This window comes from Biomphalaria glabrata, chromosome 6 (genome assembly GCF_947242115.1).
Source record: "Biomphalaria glabrata chromosome 6, xgBioGlab47.1, whole genome shotgun sequence".
Classification (NCBI taxonomy): domain Eukaryota; kingdom Metazoa; phylum Mollusca; class Gastropoda; family Planorbidae; genus Biomphalaria; species Biomphalaria glabrata.
This window is the reverse complement of record NC_074716.1, coordinates 48,827,425-48,847,708: the sequence shown is the minus strand read 5'-3', so window position 1 is coordinate 48,847,708 and position 20,284 is coordinate 48,827,425. Positions and strand designations below refer to the sequence as shown.

Sequence of the window (20,284 nt, the reverse complement as noted above, 5' to 3'; positions counted from 1 at the left end):
CCAGAAACTTGAAAAGAAAATGAAAAAAATCGATCAAAACTAGACTATGGCTGGAATATTCATGGTCCATTTAGTGTTGGGAGACACCAAACTCAATAGTATATATATATATAATATAATATAATATATATATATTGTTGTAAACTTGTCCCCCCCCCCCGACTGACCTTTTGTTTTCCCACATGAAAAACTTTTTGAGTTGTGTTTGTGCTTGAAGGGAAACTGACCTGAGGGCTGTGTTGATGTGTTAACAGAAGAGATATGAGTTTGGATTTCTTGATTGAGGATTGTTTTTTTTATTGTGTTAGTGAATCGGGATATGTAAATTCGATTTGGAGATTGTGACATTATTTCGTTTTATCGGGGATATTAATTGATCATAGTTGGATTGTGCTTCTGCAATCGGAGAGATACCAGCGATCCTGAGAGCACGGTGAGTTATTTACTTTCGTTCAATCCCACGTTGTAGCAATATCAATCAATAAAATACAGTTGGGTCCTTTTATTGGTGATTTGCATACACGCCAGGCAAATCCAAAAATAGCTCTTTGGTGTATCCGGTGAATTGATATCAGACAGACAACAAGGTACACTACATTCAAGAAGAACATAAAGAACTATCTGTTTAAAACTTTTCCGATTAGTTTGTCATTTTAGCTCTCTTGTTTTATGTTTGTTTTGTTATCACATCGCCCTGAGCCTACATTTTGTTTGTTAACAGCGCTCTATAAATTAAATTAATATTATTATTATTATAGTATATGGAAATATTGATAGGCGAATTAGGTCCCTATTTAAAAAAAATAAATAGTTTTTTGCTCTTTTCGAACTGTAGAATTAATCCCCAAAGCACTTTCGGTTATAGCGCAAAAAAAAAAAAAAGTTTTTAGTTGGCTACAGAGATATTTCAATATGGCTTCCTTAACATTTTTTGTTTATGAGTATTTTTTTTTCATGTCACTCAATCTTCCACTTTTTATTTATGTTTTTCTTTAGCTTCCATTAAATCACCACGACATTTCTTCATATCTCTTTATCTTCCTTTCTTCTCTCTCAATGCATTTTATTGCTTAAAAAAATGCAAAAAAAAAAAAAAAAAGTCTAAGTCTCACTATAAAGAGTAGATTAGTGAAATGTCTAAAAGTCAAACAAGAAAGTATTTAGTATCAAAGTTGTTTGATTAATAGGAGATAGGGTCCAAGACTTCAGACTTTTTAATCTTGTTTCAATCTCTTTTGGCATCTGTAGGCTGTTCACCATCAACGACTAGGTAGACACTTGTCATTGTATGGGTTTTTTTCCCCCAAGGGGAGACCACCGCCAAGAATATGTAAACATTTGAATAATGGACAGTGGAAGCGTGAACTAGCAGAGTTGAAGTGTGTACACACTGATTCAATTGTGCCCGTTGTATCTGTACGAAAATTGCCCCCTGTATTACAGAGGTTCTAAATTATTTTTGTTCTCATATTTAAATTCCAACACGCCATTCGGTTATATTTTTCTTCAAAAATTATCTTATAATAAAGAATGCTATCACTTCTTCAGGTAAGCAGTGTAAACTTACAAAAAGACAACATAAGTCTTAAGAAATACTTTCGATTACACGAAAAAAAAAAAGCGTACACAAAGTGTAGTTGCATCCATTTGTTTGGGTTGGTCATATAATTAAATGTGTAATAGAACTAGACCAACAACAATAATTCTGTTTGATTAGAAATATTTTTAACAATTGTTTTTATTTAGCGCTATTGCATGCTTTGAGCTTTCTCAATACGCTATGATCCTATCACTTGAGAAAAAGGGAGGGGGGGGGGAGAGAAAGAAAGAGATATCTGGGTGAATTTGTCCGTAATCAAAGCATTTACATACATATATATGTAGTAGCCGGTGTGGACAAAATAAAAATACAACTGGACTTGGTCGGACATCTATGTTGAATGTGGGATGGCCTCATACAAAGGCGATCTTTTAAGCGAGCTGTATGAAACACGGTGCATTCATCCCCCCCCCCCCCCAGGAAGTGCTTTGAAGATCCAAATATTTCAATCAGGGATTATTTTATCCTCACTGGCATATAGGAAAACAGATGGCAGTAGGTAATGTCTGTAAAAGAGATAGTCGGATATCTCTCGCGAAACCTCGCGGGCCACACGAAATCAAAAGAAGGACCCTTGCTAAAGACAGGCGCAGTCGAAAAAAAAATTTAAATAGACCATCGGCGGACAACGGCTTTGTCTGCATTAGTGCTATCATCATCAAACTCCATTTGGGTGAAGGCTTGAGAGGTTCAAATCCTCTCTTTTAAAAGCCCTGGACAAAAACCCAGCTGTTTTAGGTAGTGCATGCATGCCACCATACAGGTCGAGAATTTTTGGTTTCCCAGACCTGTCGAGACGGAGATCAGCAAGTCAGGGGCAGTCAAAAAGAATATGAGACATGGTTTCCTCTTCTTCCCCGCAGCGGGGGCACCGTGAATCAAAATTTAGTCATAGCCGTGAGAAATATGAGATAACAGGACAGTGGCCTGTCATGCACTGTGCTATGATAGCTTGCTCAGGCCTGGACAGCCTCTACCAAGGGTGAAGTGCGGTCAAGGCACCTCATGCGCTCCCAGACTCAATAGGATTTTTGGGACTTGTCCCAGCAATAGTGCTATGGCGTGTGTGTGTGTGTGTTTCATTGTGTGTTTCTATGGTGACGGTGGTAAGAAGTTTGTGATTGGTTCTGAATGGTGCAAGAAAGGTGGCATTGTTATCAGCGGTCTTTTTTTTTTAGGTAAGGAGACGACTCCAGAACATATGACTGAAAAGACGCGATATTGTAGTGAGCTAGATCTAGTTAAAATTACCATTTTATATTAGCTCTTAAGTTTACTGCATATATTTTCATTTCATATCAAGTTGACTTTGTCTATAATTTAATAAAAGTAATATTTTGTTTTATCCACAAAGAAGTCATTTAAGTTGTTTCAAGTTTCAGCCGTTTAGTTGGTGCTACAAGTCTTCGACCGTCTACAACAATGTGGGTCAGGGTTAGGTCCATCCATTTCCAAATAATTTATTTTGACTGAATTTCGATTCCTTCAAATACTCCTTTTCTTATTTTAATGTTTACCTTTCACAATAACAAATATTTTTTTTTTAATTTTGTTTTCTTCTATTAAATATTGCAAGTTTTGACATTATTTCGAGAGCTACTCTCAGACGTTGGCGGCAGAGATTCTTAAAAACTTAAAAACTCTTTTTAACGAGTCAAACAAAAGCCTTTGAACGGGTTGAGATCAATGACTCTGGGCGGACTGACAGCCGTTAAGTTTGTACACCTACAGCGGTCTTCCTGATCCTTTCATAACATTGAAGCCTGGTGTCATGTAGCAGTGACATTTCCTTTTAACACAGTTATCGGCACTTGTGCGAAACAAATTCAATTCTCAAAGGCGACGAGACCTCAGAGGGGTGGCCAGGGAGGCGTATTCATTGGATACTCCCATTCAGGAATTTGTATCAATAGGTCAATATAGTGAAAGCCGTTTTGTAAACCAGAAACAATTTTAGAAAATATAAGTTTGGCTTAGTGAGCGGTGCGTGGCTAGACCAGTAGCTATTACTGGAGTTTAAATAGGCGAAGGTTTAGTTAGAATTTACATTGTTTCACCATTTGTGCTAACATTACTGTGTATTGGATTGGATATATGTAACCACAGGCTCTTGTTTCATCTTCTCAATAGTAGAGTTTCTAGATTAAGGATCTCAAATATGAACAATTTTAAAAAATCGAACAATGTCAAGAGTTTGTAATGACTCAGTAAGTAAAGAAATGTCAGAAACCTTTTTTATGTTACTTTTCTTTTCTATATCAATAAATGTATAGTTTCTTTGTTGTTTTCATCCGTGAATCTACCCCGATTAATTCTTTTGAGAAAGCCAGTGCAACACACACTCTTGTATTTCTGTAATTCTAGGGAGTCTTAAAGTTATATAAATAAATAAATAAGTCAAGATGACTGATTTTAACGTATTAACACATTTCCAAAAGGGAAGTCTAAAAAGAATTGCAACACTTCTCAAAGTGGAATTATTGTAACTATTTTCACTTTGAGTCTTCTACTCGTCTATTGTATACAGTATATATATATATATAAATATGATAAAATGGGGCCTGGTCGCTGAGAGGTAAAACGCTTAGCTTTGGAAGCAGTACTGCAGTATTTTCCTTGGTTACCCCCAAGACCCATCTATGACTTACATATTTTAATACATCTAACGCAGACTAAACCGGTGGCTATCCGATGGTTTAATGTCCATTTTGTTGTCTGCACCGGATTGGGCCCGTGTTTTGAGGTCGTTTTCATTTGGGCTTTAGATACATATCTCATTTGTCTCGTTCCAAAGCCACTACTGTCCAGCTGTTTTCTATTGGCTTATGATGTTAACTGACGCCCTTGTTAGTCATTGAAAAGTTTCCCCGAGATCTGAGAGCCTGCGTAACGTTGTCGTCATTTTAGCTAGCTAGATACATGATGATAAATATAGCAGATGTTAAAGGCCTCCGAGCGGTGTTGATTCTTGACAATATGTCTAGTGTAGATCTGACTGGAAGTAACGCTGAACTTAACTAATTCAGTAACACCGGCGAAAGGCCGAAACAATCAAATATGTAGTCGACGCTGATGTTGTTCTATAACGATATTTAATAATGAAGAAGGGAATCGTCTGTTGTCAGCTATGTCCGTAAATCTGTATCTATTCTATTGTACTCAAGTCTACTACTCTACAAGAAGCGTCTTCCTTTTAGCGTCGCTTAGAGCGTTCTTGTTTTTTAACCAACTTTACGTCATCGTCGCTAAGTAAAACTTTTCCCTATTCCCGAAACAAATAACTAATTCCTAATCATGTCATAACAGATAGTATGGAGAATTTTCAAGACGATAGAGATAGAGATTATTCTTTGTACCTCCAATCCTAAAATATTTTTACTTTGATATCTTTTATTTCCCCTTTTCTTACAGAATTCATACAATTCAATCAAAATCTTCAATGAAAAACAGGTAGCTTATTTTGGGAGAGATTGAGAATGCAGCAAGACTTAGCGACAAAACTCTAAATCTGATTCCTGCAAGAGTAAACAGCATTATGCCAGAATCATGAAAAACGAAGATTTTATTTTCGGCATGCGCCCGGAGTGTATATTCCTCAATACTCAACTCGGTGACAAAAATCCATTTCTACGTAACATCTCTGCTGCTGTCTTACCAAATGGACTGTCCCCCAAATCCAAAATCTTCGACACAAGAGACTATGAGAGCTACCCGGACCTATACTGGAAGCTTAGGTCCGAGTCGGTCAGTCAACCAGAGGATATGGACCGCGAGTCAATAGACAGGGACCTTTACAGACTACAGCAAGCTACCTCCCTGAAGCTGACCACCTTTGACAGAACACTGCTCCAGGAGCCTTTCAGAAATTGGCGAGGCAAAGCCGGTGATCTCTTGTTCTTCCCCGTGACACGCAAGTTGCGCAAGAAGAAGGCTCCAGCATCAGCGGAGAGAGTTCTTGAAACTGTTGTAAGAAATTCTGGGAGTGCGAAAAGTGAATCTACAGGGCAACTGCTTGAGATCCAAGCCACCCCGATTAGAAAGACCTGTGTGGACAGTTTTAAGACGTCAGATGAAAGAACTGTACTATCTGATGACACAGATAGAGGGAAAAGAACAAAACCGAAAGACAATAAACTGCCGACAAACGATGTTGGCAATGACACAAGCAGCTGCAATAGTGCATCAGATGATGCGCAACGCATCGACTTGGATGCTTCAAATGAAAACAGAAAGCCGAGTTACATCGAGAACTGTGTAACAGGTCGATCTCATAGGTCTACTCACACCACCAAAAGCAGAAAGGAAATGGTCAGACCTTCTGTAATAAGCGTCAAGCTTGGTCTTACAAATTTCAGTAATAATCTCAAACCCAACTGTTTACAACATCCAAGCGTTGATGGAGACGCCCTTTCTGGTTGTCATAGTGATGAGCACAACCCCGCGAAGTCCGATAACTCAAACTTGGACATCCAGAACCAAAGTGTCAAACGTAATGAGAAATTAATAGCTAACACTGTAGAAGAATATAGATCTAAGGATTATGATGATGAGGGTAGGAAGGAGAATGGATCTTTTGTTGAGACGGAAAATGTTTATACCGAAAACAAATTAAAAGAAGACTCAATGAAACGATCGTCCACGTCTGCTAAATTGTCAGGCGGTAAAAACTCGCAGACTTCCATAAGACCAGTTCATTTAGAGGTATTTAATGAAAGAAACAGACAGAGGAACAGCTCAAGAACAAAGTATAGCTCCACCGAGGAAATCCCAGGCTACAAGTAAGTCATCTTATATATAGTTTATATTGTTATGAGATTCAAAGTAAAAATCTGTGTTATAAGTTAATGTCAAATCTCAAAGATACTTTGCTCTGGGTGAATCGTTCATCAAGATCATTGGTCCCGTATCTAATATAAATGTGTTTTCTGTAGTGTAGTGCATGTGTTTAATGAAATGGCTGGTCTAGTGGCTTGTATGAATGTGATGTTTTCTACAGTGCTTGTGATTGTGTTCAATAAGACGCTTGGCCCTGTGGCGTACATACATATGTAGTTCTCAGAGGTACATGTTTTTAATCAGATGTATGGTGCAGGAGATTATGTTTGTTTCGATAGCACATGTTTTTAATGAGGTGGTCCAGTGTCTTGTATGAATATTTTGTTTTCTGAAGTGCATTTAATGAGATGGTTGGTTCAGTGTGTAGTTTGAATGTGATGTTTGACTGTGATGTTTCAATGTGATGTTTGAATATGATTTTTGAATATGAAGTTTGAATGTGATGTTTGACTGTGATGTTTAAAAATGAAGTTTGAATGTGATGTTTGACTGTGATGTTTGAATATGAAGTTTGAATGTGATGTTTGACTATGATGTTTGACTATGATTTTTGAATATGAAGTTTGAATGTGATGTTTGACTATGATGTTTGAATATGAAGTTTGAATGTGATGCTTGAATATGAAGTTTGAATATGAAGTTTGTAAGTGATGTTTGACTGTGATGTTTGAATGTGATGTTTGAATGTGATGTTTGAATGTGATGTTTGATTGTGATGTTTGAATGTGATGTTTGACTGTGATGTTTGAATATAAAGTTTGTAAGTGATGTTTGACTGTGATGTTTTAATGTGATGTTTAAATGTGATGTTTGAATGTGATGTTTGATTGTGATGTTTGAATGTGATGTTTGACTGTGATGTTTGAATATGAAGTTTGTAAGTGATGTTTGACTGTGATGTTTTAATGTGATGTTTGAATGTGATGTTTGACTGTGATGTTTGAATGTGATGTTTGTTTGATTGTGATGTTTAAATGTGATGTTTGAATGTGATGTTTGAATGTGATGTTTGAATGTGATGTTTGAATATGAAGTTTGTAAGTGATGTTTGACTGTGATGTTTTAATGTGATGTTTAAATGTGATGTTTGAATGTGATGTTTGACTGTGATGTTTGAATATGAAGTTTGTAAGTGATGTTTGACTGTGATGTTTTAATGTGATGTTTAAATGTGATGTTTAAATGTGATGTTTAAATGTGATGTTTAAATGTGATGTTTGAATGTGATGTTTAAATGTGATGTTTGACTATGATGCTTGAATATGAAGTTTGAATATGAAGTTTGTAAGTGATGTTTGAATGTGATGTTTGAATGTGATGTTTGATTGGGATGTTTGAATGTGATGTTCGAATGTGATGTTTAAATGTGATGTTTGAATGTGATGTTTGAATGTGATGTTTAAATGTGATGTTTAAATGTGATGTTTGAATGTGATGTTTGAATGTGATGTTTGAATGTGATGTTTAAATGTGATGTTTAAATGTGATGTTTGAATGTGATGTTTAAATGTGATGTTTAAATGTGATGTTTGAATGTGATGTTTAAATGTGATGTTTAAATGTGATGTTTGATTGTGGTGTTTGAATGTGATGTTTAAATGTGATGTTTTAATGTGATGTTTGAATGTGATGTTTAAATGTGATGTTTGACTATGATGCTTGAATATGAAGTTTGAATATGAAGTTTGTAAGTGATGTTTGAATGTGATGTTTGAATGTGATGTTTGACTGTGATGTTTGACTGTGATCTTTGAATGTGATGTTTGACTGTGATGTTTGACTGTGATGTTTGAATGTGATGTTTGAATGTGATGTTTGAATGTGATGTTTGAATGTGATGTTTGAATGTGATGTTTGAATGTGATTTTTGAATGTGATATTTGAATGTGATCTTTTCTGCAGCGTCTTTGCCCAGTTGCAAGTCAAAATATTTCGCATTGATTGTTCTCTTCCGTCTCTTCAGTGAAACATAAATCTCTTTTTAACTTGTTCAATAAAACAACCGACTGTTTATTTAAAAAAATAAAAGCATGGTGCTTAGTGGTAAAACGCTGGACTTCCAAACCGAAAGGTTCCAAGTTCGAATCCTAATGAAGACTGGATTTTTTTTTAGAGCGCCTCTGAGTCCACCCATCTCTTATGGCTACCAGACATTACTTGAGGAAAAGTAAAGGCGGTTGGTCGTAGTGCTGGCCACATGACACCCTCGTTAACCGTGGACCACAGAAACAGATGACCTTCATCATTGCTCGATAGATCTGAAAGAAATTATTTTAAAAAAATGCTTAATCACTTTTATTAAAACGCTTTAAAAAAATGAGATAATACGCCAGGCTAGGCCTTACTACACATTTAGTTCCCAATTTCGGAAATGAAAACTCAAAGCGTTGGGTATTTTCAGTATGATGTGAAATTATGAATTTTTGTCTGAACCCTAAAGACTCTTAGATTCCAGTGTTATTTACATTATCTCTTTAAAAAAATGTAAACTTGCATGCAACTTATGAAATAAGTTAATCTGACATTATCGTTTTGATGCCACGAAATATTTTGTCTTCTATGATATAGCCATATTTTTTTTAGTGTCCTAATAATTATTAATTATTATTATTATTATTATTTAATTTTCGTAGCGTTTTTATTCATTTGAAATTTTATTATTGTTTAATATGTAAATGCTTTGCACTTGTATGACAAACCAACTTGAAGATGTACAAACTTATGTATAATTACTGTACATTCAGGACGTACTCCAATGCTAAGGCCGAAGTAGTACTATATTTTGTACCATTTAAAGTAGTTAGTTGCTTGGCTTATGAAGTTCAAATAACATGTACTTATTAACTGAAATTGTATATATAGGCCCATATATTAAGTAATATATAGTAATTAATTAAGTAAAGTTCCCCTTTAGGACCTTTTGGTCTATAGGGCAGATGATGTTAAGGTCATCTGTTTCTGTGGCCTACGGTTAACGAGGGTGTCATGTGGCCAGCACAATTAGCAACTGCCTTTACTTTTCCCTAACTAATGTCAGGTACCCATTAGTGCTGGGTGGACTCAAAGGCGCCCGAAGATCCCGAAATTAAAAATCCCTGTCTTCACCAGGATTCGAACCCTGGTTCGGAAGCCAAGGGCCTTACTTCTCAGCCACCGCGCATCGTGTATACATTATATATATATATATATATATATATATATATATATATATATATATATATACATGTCACAAAAAATGTGTGGCTAATACAGATTTCACCTTCGCCCATCCCCTAGCTTATTTAACCTTTCCACAAGATCTGTTGACCGTCTGTCTCTATTCCTCTCTGCCCTTTGCCTTGGATAGAATCTCCTTCAATGACAGGCCCGTCTATTCTTTAATGTTGTTCCCATGTCGCCTTTCCCTATTCTTTAACCTGGTACTGTTCCCTCAAGTAAGATCTCTGCGAGCCTTGACGACCTTGTGATTTAGCCCTTAAGCTTTAGTTTGCGTTTTTCTACAGTTGTTAGCCGATCGACATTGGGCCCAATAGCTTGTGTAATCCTGTTTCTAATCTCTTCGTTTGTGGTGCCGCCCTTGTATGTGATACCTAGGATCTTTCTGTAGCATCTCAATTCCTTTACCAGGATCCTCCTCTCTAGATCGACCTAAAGTTAGCGTCCATGATTCACACGCATACAAGTCCAAGCTCATGCTTTTATTTTAAGCAAAGTATTTTTTGTTTTAATTTACGTTGCAGTCCAGCGTTCAAGATTTGCAAGCATATAAGAATGTGGCCATTACCAAGGAGCGCATCAGTCTGATTTTAGTGTCGAGGGCTATGTCTTTATTTTTACGGGTTGTTTTGAGTTTGGCATGTGCTGCTGTGGACTGTGCAAATCTGGCCAGAAGTTCGGGTTTAGTGCTGAAACGACAAAGTGAGATATTTAAAACTACTGAGAATTGTCGCCTCCAAGACTGTCCCTTAGAAAGCCGGGTTGGCTTTTGCTCAAAATTTGTGTTTTTTTTTGGCTTTGATTCGCATGTTTTACGCTGCGGAAATTTTATCTATGTGCATGACCACGTCAGCTAACTCCACTCTTCTTCTTGCCCTGCCAAACCATCTATGTTAGTAGTTCCCAAACTTTTGACTTACGCGTACCCCTTTTAGAAATTTGGTAACGCTGAGTACCACAACCCCCAAGCATCCCCTCCCCCCCCCCCCAAAAAAAAAAGGTTTTATATCTTTTTTAATAACATTGAATTTTTAATTTTTTTTTTTTTGGTAGGCCTACATACACAAAATAATAATTACTCTATCACAATTAAGTCTTCAATTAGTACGTTTTTTTTGCATGCCTCACATAAAATAGATTCTTTAAAAAAATGGGAACATAGTTCTTACATTGAACAAGTGGGCGTGTCGTGGAGGTTTTAACATCTCTATCCATTTCATGATCTTTGTAGAACTTGATCTTCAAATGTAAACTTGCGCCGTATTTGAGTTTGTAAACGCGTAAATAAATAATAAAAAGGATTTGAAACTTATGATATTTTATTTTACTGTATAAACTAAATGGGTATGTCAACAAAAAAAATCAGCAGAGTTAACTCTGATCAACGCGCATCCCCTACAAACTCTTCCCGTACCCCTGGGGGGTACCAGTAGCCGACTTTGGGAAACACTGATCTATGTCATCAGCATAGCACAAACTAGCAATAGTTCTTCTTCCAATGCTTACTATAGCTTCGTAGCCCTCGAGAGAATCTTCCATTATCCTTTCAAAGGAAGATATTGAAAAGAGTTGGTGAGAGTAGGCGGCCTTGTCTCATAGCAACTTAAACCAGTCCTCCAATGTTGTTCAAGTTGTTGTTGAAGTCCAAGAAATCGATGAGGATTTACAAAGTAACATCTGCTGTGCACTTTCCAATGTCATAAATGCTCAAGTTGTTGGAACATAAGAATAATAGAAGCTTTTAATTTTCTAAAATAAAGGAAGTGGACACATGTGTTAGTATAGCATGTAATTAAGAAGATAAGATAAGATTATACTTCAGGCATTTCTTTTTTAAATGTTCACAACACCATTTCATGCCGACTTTGGCCGACCATCTCTGGCCATATCGCGAACTAGCTGGTCGAATTATGAATAAGCGTTTGTCTCAACAGGTATATTGTTGTTATTTGAACTAGCATTTCGCCCGTATGCAAATTACCACCCCAGTGGTCAAAGGTCACAAGCCCTAGCTAGCCCCTCCCCCACCTTGCAGCATCCATTCACTAACAACTTCAATAGAGCCGACACAGAGCGAAATGACTCTGGATCAGAAGAATGTTTTTTTGGACTTTCCGATGGTCTAGAGGTTAAGTTCGCTTGGTGCGTTATCGCTAGGCTAGGCGGTGGTGTCGAATCCAGAGTCACGTTGACCTATGCATTGTATGAAATTAAGAAATATGCAAAGTAATAATATTAGACTTTATTATCCAGGAGGCTGATCGGTAAAGCGCTTGGCTTCTGAACCGAGGGTTCCTGGTTCGAATCCTGGGGAAGACTGGATTTTTAATTTCGGGATCTTTAGCGCCTATGAGTCCTCCCATCTCTAATGGATACCTGACATTAGTTGGGGGAAAAGTAAAGTCGATCGGTCATTTACAAGGCCAAAAAGTGGGTTGCCTGAGTCAGCCAGGAAAACCAATGACTTGGCAGAATTTAAGTCATTGATTAACATGCATGACTAGGTTGATCTAAGAACACGGATATGACGTAATCATCTTCTTTTCTTCTTCTTCTTTTTTTTTTAAAGTAACGTCTATATTTCATAAGACAATAAGACAATAATAATCGTACATCTCTGTACAGTGTATATAAATAACATATAACCACTTTGTGACCAGTAAGACTAGAACTAATAGCCTATCTATAGTTACCGCATTTACAATCAAATCACCAATATTATCATGAATCATGTCAATAGTAATCATTTGTGTTATGGACAGTATTACATTGATGCATGTCAATAGCAAAAAATATGTCTTCATCCTTTGACCTCTACTTGTGAAATATATTTTCTATGCGATGAAATAGGTTTGTAAGCTCGAAGTCTTCCCAGTTTCATGGATATAGCCAGGGGCGTAGCTGGGTATTTGTCAGCATTTGGAGGCCCGGGGGGGGGGGGCTCGATCTCTTTAAGGGGCCCCCTGCATTTTGACATTAGACATCATGACATGAGATAATGGCGTAATATTTAATAATTAATGTAAAAAAATTCCAACACTCATTTGGGGTCCCCCTCAAGTGGGAGCTGAGGGATTTTCGAATTCTTTCCCATCTCCCCCCACCATAGCTCCGCCACTGGCTAGATGGTTGTACCCTGCAGTTTCTGCAGACTCGTTTGTGTTAAACCCAACTTTTAATCTTGACTATAGAATTTACAGTCCATACAAAACTAATAGCGCCTATTCACCTTTCGGGGGGCCGATAAAAATTGAGTTTATTTCGATAAAAAATATTTTAAGCTGTCAATTAAAAGGGAGATCAATATTACATTATCCTTTTCAATGAAAAAAAAAAATAATAAGTATCTCTTTAATTTGCATATCTTTTTAATTTTAACTGTATATAATATTGTTTAAATAAATAGGTTTACCCTTTTTTATTGCTTACCTTCTTTATTTTAAGAATTTAATGATTGTAAATTATACATTTTCTTGCATACATTTAAAACTAAGATGAAGACATATGTATTTTATTATATATATTCCTAATTACAAATTCTCTGTAGTTCCAGTTTGCACAAGGGTGGATTTAATTAAAAATCTGTTCACGATTAAGAGAAGCTATCTAATTACATATATCCGACCTAAATTGAGCCAAGTGAGCCTACTTTAACAAATGATTCTAGAGTATTCTAGGCCTGTGGTCTAGAGAATCTGGACCTGTTGGTATTCCAGCTAAAATACTCAAAGAATAAAGCAATCAGCTAGCACCAGTGTTCAAATTACTTTTTCAGGCATCTCTTAACCAGGGCAGAGTACCAAGGGACTGGGAAAGAAGCTAATGTCACCCCCCCCCCTATTTAAAAAAGGAGAAAAATCTGACCCAGGAAACTATAGACCAGTATCACTAACCATCATCATGTCCTTACTCCATACAAATATGGCTTTAGGAAATATAGATCATGTGAAACACAACTAATAGAACTAATTGATGATTTTTCAAAAGGTTTAGATAATAGTGAGCAAATAGGCCTAGATGCTATCTTACTAGATTTTTCTAAGGCTTTTGACAAAGTTCACCACCATAAAAAATAAAAATATGTTGGCATTGATGTTCCATTGCATCAGTGGATTGAGAATTTTCTGATAGGGAGAGAAAAAACTGTAATAATAAATGGCTCTAAATCAACACCAATAACAGTAAATTGAATTGTACCTCAAGCAACAGTCTTAGATCCACTACTATTTTTAATTTACATAAATGATTTACCAAATTGCATTAGTTCAGGAACAAAAGTCAGATTATTTGCAGACGATTGCATAATATATAGAAAAACACAAGATACAGAAAGTTTACAAAGAGAATTAGATGAATTACAGAAATGGGAATCAAATTGGAGCATGTCTTTCCACCCAGAAAAATGTGAATGTTAAGAGTAACAAATAAACTAAAACAAATAAATTCCACTTATCTTATTCATCGTAAACCAGTAACATAGACTAAAAACGCAAAGTTCTAAGTGTCAGATTCTTTACAAGATTGGCCTACTAGGGTTACTCAAGAACAATTAATTAATACTAAATAAATGAAAAACTGTCATGGAATCCCCATATTAATGAAACTATCAAAAAATCAAACAAAGCATTAGGGACATTTAGGTAGGGTTTATTAAAAAAAAATTCTAAAAATCAAATAAGAACATAAAACTACAACTAAAATTTTATTTAACCTTGGTTAGGCCAATAATAGAATATGCATCCTCTGTTTGGGACCCCCCAACTCAAGAAAACATTAAGAAACTGGAACAAACACAAAATAGAGCTGTGAGATTCATCACTAACGAATATTCACATTTGACACCTTGCGTAACACCTTTAGTAAAATCACTAAATTTAGAAAGCCTTCAGGATAGAAGACTTAAAAGTAAAGTAGCAATTATACATAAAACACTGAACCATAATCTTTAAATACAAAAACAAAATCTAATAAAATACTCAGAAAGACACAAAGATAAAGTCACGTTCCTCATTCCATATGCTAGGACAAATTTGTACAAAAGCTCCTTCTTCCCTAGTGCATGGAATGGGTTGTCTGAGCTAGCCAGGAAAACTAGTGACTTAGGTCATTGGTTAATATGTATTACTAAATGCATGACATGTAGGACGTAATCATCCTCTTTTTTGTAGTATTTTATAAAAGAGAAGATGTGGTCGCAAACTGCGGCTCTGTATACCATTTTGTTTTGTTAGAGACGAGTAAATTTTGAGAAACCCAATCCTACAGAAGAAAAGAGGCACGATTATAGAAAGCACTGATAGTGATAGTACAGTGATGGTAGTGATAGTAGTAGTGATAGTACAGTGATAGTACAGTGATAGCAGTGATAGTAGTAGTGATAGTAGTACTGATAGTAAAGATTTACTGCTGCAGGGGTAAACGACTGTATAGAAAATATGAAAAACATACATATATATATATTTAGTACTGATAGTAGTACAGTTAATAGTACTGATAGTAGTACTGACTTGAATATTCCTGATTGTGTGTTGAACTCGTTTTGTGCGTGGACAAAGATTTCAAATACAGATGAATCCACACGCAAGAGCTGCTGATTGAAATATCTACAAAATGACGAACATATTGACCAATGTTTGAATAAAGATTGCACCAATGCTGGTAATACAAACAGATTACAATTTTATATCTTGAATTGTGGATTATTTTACAAAAATTGTTTGACTGCTTTTCCATCTTCCTGTTTGGTAGAATATGGATTCAGCTGGTTACGAGCCCCCACCACAAATAAAAGAAACCAACTAGAAATCTATGCTTGTGGAGATTTGTGTTTGGCGGTTGCTACAAGAAAACATTGAACATAAATAGATTCCTAAAATCTCATCCATCTTATCCAGATTATTAACTTTTTTAAAAAATTATTTAAAATAAAAGTTATAATTTCAATAAAATCTTCTTCAACAAAATGATTTTTTTCTACATTTGTAACTGATATGCTTTGCATTTATTTAGCTTTTTCACGAAGGGGTCCTTGACTATGTAAAAGGATAATAAAGTAAAATTAAAGTTCCCCTTTCAGACCGTGTGGTCTATAGGGAAATGATGTAATGGTCGTGTGTTTCTGTGGCATACGGTTAACGAGGGTGTCATGTGACCGGTACAACGACCAACCGCCTTTACTTTTCCCCAAATAATGTCAGGTACCCATTAGAGCTGGATGCACTCAGAGGCGCCCAAAGATCCCGAAATTAAAGATCCCAGGATTCACCAGGATTCGAATCCTGGACCCCCGGTTTGAAAGCCAAGCGCTTTAACACTCAGCAACTGGGCCTCCATGTAAAAGGGTACCCGGGTTAAAAAAAAAGGTTTGAGAACCTCTGTCCTAGGCCCAGGTACGCAAGTTTCTCAGTTGCGTAAAACATGTTATTTTTAAATTGAAGATTATCACAATCTAGCTCTCATAATCCTCTCACAATAAGGATGTGGAACGCTGCGTTCAAATCCCGAACCCGACACCATCGACACCTACTGTCCTCATCACATACTACATGGCCAAGCAACCATACTGTTCTTAAACAATAAGATGACTTCAAAAAAAAAAAAAAGGTCTTGTGTAAGAAACTTTAACGTCAATGATATATAGAGTAAAAACTTAAAGAATCGACGAACTTGATCTGAAACACCGCAGTATTTTAAGCTCAACGTATAGTGACTATACATTACCTCAACTACTTGATCTAGTTGAAATTTATAAGAAAACTAAAGCTAGTACATCTTACAGCTAATCACATTTGAACATTTCACACAGTTAATTTAGGATCCAAATTTATTGCAGTTCATAAAGTTGCTTTATTTATAAGATAAGATTTTACAAATATTTAGTATTCAAATTTATTGCAGTTCATAAAGTTGCTTTATTTATAAGATAAGATTTTACAAATATTTAGGATCCAAATTAATTGCAGATCATAAAGTTGCTTTATTTATAAGATAAGATTTTACAAATATTTAGTATTCAAATTTATTGCAGTTCATAAAGTTGCTTTATTTATAAGATAAGATTTTACAAATATTATCTTATCTTATCAATGACAGACGTAACTTCTAAAGAAGAAAATAATACTCTTCTCATGGAGCCTATGCGTTAATCTTGTTTTGCATGTTAAATATAAAATATAGGTCTAACTTTGCTAAGCTTTTGGTTTTCCTGGCTGATTCAAGCAGCTCATTCTTTACTTTAATGACACTTGGGAAGAAAGAAGGAGAACTTGTTAAAATTCGTCCTAGCATAAGGACTAAGAAATATAAACAAAACAAAATTTTTAAAAATTACTAGTTTAAAAAAAGAAAGCTTATATTAAGTGTTTGGATCTGCCATGTAATTAAATGTGTAATAAGACTCGACTACATTCTATAAATATTTTTTTTTTGGTCTATTTCCCCTTGCGGTCTATTGGGCAGACGATGTTAAGGTCATCTGTTTCTTTGGCCATCACTTAACGAGGAGGATGTCATGTGGTCAACAAAACAACCAACCGCCTTTACTTTTCCCCAACTTAAGTCAGGTACTCATTAGAGTTGGGTGGACTCAGGGGCGCCCTAAAAAACCCAGTCTTCACCAACATTCGAACCCAGGACCCCAGGTTTGGAAGCCAAGTGCTTAAGCACTCAGCCACAGCGCCCACGTTTTTAATATTTATCATATATGTATTATAATTAGATTTGTAGAAAATTATAAAGAATAAAATATTAATTTTTAGTTTACTTTATTATTTGAAAATAAAGTCGGAATTGATTTAAAAAACACGCATCACATAAAAATATTTGTTAACGCTTATATTGAATGAAAGAAGACCACCTTGAAACGCACTCAATATTGCTAGTTTATCTTCTCTATTTTCTATATAAAACACAAAATCAATTTATTACCATTAATTAATTAACTATTTTATGTATTGTTTGATAAATTCCTGTGCTGTCATCGATATTGAATAACTGTGAAAAGTTTCAACTTCATGCGAGAATGGGAAGAGGGAGAAACAAAAAGGTAAAAGAATCCACCCAGACAGACAGACAGACGGTGTGAGTTAATATAACCTTTGTTAAAATACATTATTTGTTTTTATAACAGGCTAGATCTGCTCAATTACCCGCCAACAAAGAGCCCAACTCAAGCCAAAAGCGCACAGGCTGGTTCCCGCCAACACGAGGCAGACGTAACTGGCAGACAAAGTGCAAGGTCAAGTACGAAGATCTGCAAACAGTCGAGAAGATCATCCCGCTCTGCCAACAGTGCTTGCTTAACGATCACCCCATGCTTTTAGAATGGAAGGGACATCAAACAGGCATTAGGAACTATACACAACATAAGTCACAGGCTGAGAAATAACGCAGGCATAGGAAATGACATCAATTTATGGCTTTTATATAGCGCTACTTTCGTGCTTATAGCATGCTCAGAGCGCTTTGGTCCAATCTCATTTGTGGACCAGGGAGGGGGTATCTAGAAGTTGGTTTTCCATGCTGCCTTTAGACGCTCAGTAAACATAACTCTGCTCGAGTCGGGTGTCGAACCTCGAGCCCCCTTCATAGGTAACCAAGCCAAGGCAAGCGTACTTAGCCTCTTGACCACACTTACCACAGACATAGACATACGATATTATACAGACTTAGAATATTACACTGGAGTTGGATATTACACAGACATAGGATATTACACATACATAAATCATTACACATGCTTATGTGATGGTGATTAAATTGTTCGGAGCTGGGATATTACAGATATGTAAGAAATTACACAGACATAAGGCATTACACAATTATTTTTTTTTGTCTCGCATGTATAGTGTGTTCCTTTAGAGTTGAAGCTTATTACATCCAAGCCCAAACCTCCCGTACAACGGCGTTTGATGGCGACGGGCAAGGCTTGGGATACACATTTGAGACCAAAAGAAAATCTGCTACCGAGGACAAACGCAGACGGCGAAAAGAAAAGCTAAATCGACCGCCTGCGGACAATGGCTATGCTTGCCCTGGACGTGGCAAAATATGTAGGTCACAGCTGGGACTACGCAGCCACGGGAAATACTGTATTCCTCACTAATCTTCGGACTCGAAGACTAGCCTTATTATTAGATCTAGACCAACAGCAATAAATCTGTGCCATTAATAATATTTTAATTTATGGTGGTATAAGCAAAATTACATTTCGTTTAAGTTTTTGTTGTTTTTTTAAAGTATATTCTGTTTTTCTTGTTTCAAAACACTTGCACTATCCCGATACATTCAGTTATTGACGTAGGCCTACGTTTTGGATCAAGTCATTAAAGAATGAACAATTGCTAAGGTGTGTTGACTTTGTAATCTACTGACCCACTCGTAGAACTGTATTGGTTGAAAGTGTTTTGGTGTGACATCGCAAAGAAGTTTAACTACACTGGCTCAGACAGTCGTATGAAACAGGTATTATGTTGACAGGCGCCCTGGTTATTAGTGCGCCCTACAAGCCTTTACTAGTTGTGCGCTGCCCATTCTCCAAACATTCTCAGACACGCATACGCTTACACAAACAGCTCATGTATAGACTGTGATTATATCTTAATCTGTATCTTTATCTGTATCTACTGATATAATGATAAATGTATTTTTAAATGTAAAAAAAAGAAGATAATATTGTATGTATGAAATATGATTAGTATAGGTAGTTAAAAATAAACGTGAGTTTCCATGGTGATGCTGTGTGTTTCGTTGATGGTGTTGGTTTCGTTGATTACTGAAATATTGCCTGAACTCAAAGTTTAAAGTCTCAGTATTTTCTTTTCCCAAAAAAAAAAATTCAGAATTCAACTTTTTAACACACTGAACCTGTTCATCAACCAGATAAGTTTTTGTATATCTGCAAACATCACTCAAAAAATACATGATAAGTCATTGTTTATCTGCAAACATCACTCAAAAATACATGATGAGTCATTGTATATATGCAAACGTCACTCAAAAAATACATGATAAGTCCTTGCATATCTGCAAACATCACTCAAGAATACATGATAAGTGCTTGTATATCTGCAAAACATAACTCAAAAATACATAAGTCCTTGTATACCTGGAAAAATAACTCAAAACTAGATGATAATTCCTAGTATATCTAAAAACATCACCTAAAACTAGATATGACCTTGGATATCTACAAACATAATTTAAAATTTAAAAGTCCTTGTGTATCTACTAAAAGTACTTAAAATATATATAATTTCTTGTATAGCTACAAAATTCCTTTAAAGAAATAAAAAAAAAAAGATAGAAAAAAATTTGTGCTGTTGACATTTTTCGCCCTCTCTCAATTTCTACCTAGAGTGTACTATATTTTCGATAGGACACCCACTCATAATAAAGTTAATCAGCTAGGCCTACATATAAATGTTAATGCTATTCGTTTTCATTATTGACATCTATTTTTGATAACCATAACCTTTCAACGGCCCCAATTCTTTCCCTAGCTTCCTAACTATTCCTAATTGTTTGTTTCATCTAAAGTTATAAATAGTATTTGTTAGTGCCGGATCTAAGTAAGTGAAGGCCCTGGGCTAAGCACCACAGTTGTCGGACTTTGAACGCGACATTGAGTAACGT

The 20,284-nt window shown here is 35.8% G+C and overlaps 1 protein-coding gene across 2 annotated transcripts; it reads left to right on the top strand.

Moving 5' to 3' along the window:
* Positions 1–308: 308 nt before the first annotated feature.
* On the top strand, positions 309–19,385 carry LOC129926977 (uncharacterized). 2 transcript variants are annotated; one of them, XM_056033916.1, is made up of 3 exons: positions 309–433; positions 5,012–6,378; positions 17,781–19,385. In XM_056033916.1, exons 2-3 carry the CDS (start codon positions 5,147–5,149, stop codon positions 17,971–17,973), a joined length of 1,425 nt encoding a protein of 474 aa, XP_055889891.1. In that variant the 5' UTR covers positions 309–433; positions 5,012–5,146; the 3' UTR covers positions 17,974–19,385. The 2 variants fall into 2 exon arrangements, with proteins under 2 accessions (XP_055889891.1, XP_055889890.1); XM_056033915.1 differs by lacking the exon at positions 309–433 and adding an exon at positions 3,467–3,807.
* Positions 19,386–20,284: the final 899 nt, after the last annotated feature.

What these genes read in the sequence shown, in the direction of transcription:
- LOC129926977 (XM_056033916.1), top strand. Translation starts at nt 5,147, where the DNA reads ATGAAAAACGAAGATTTTATTTTCGGCATGCGCCCGGAGTGTATATTC. An exon ending in GAGGAAATCCCAGGCTACAA is followed by an intron (nt 6,379 to 17,780) that starts GTAAGTCATCTT and finishes TTTTTATAACAG; the next exon opens with GCTAGATCTGCTCAATTACC.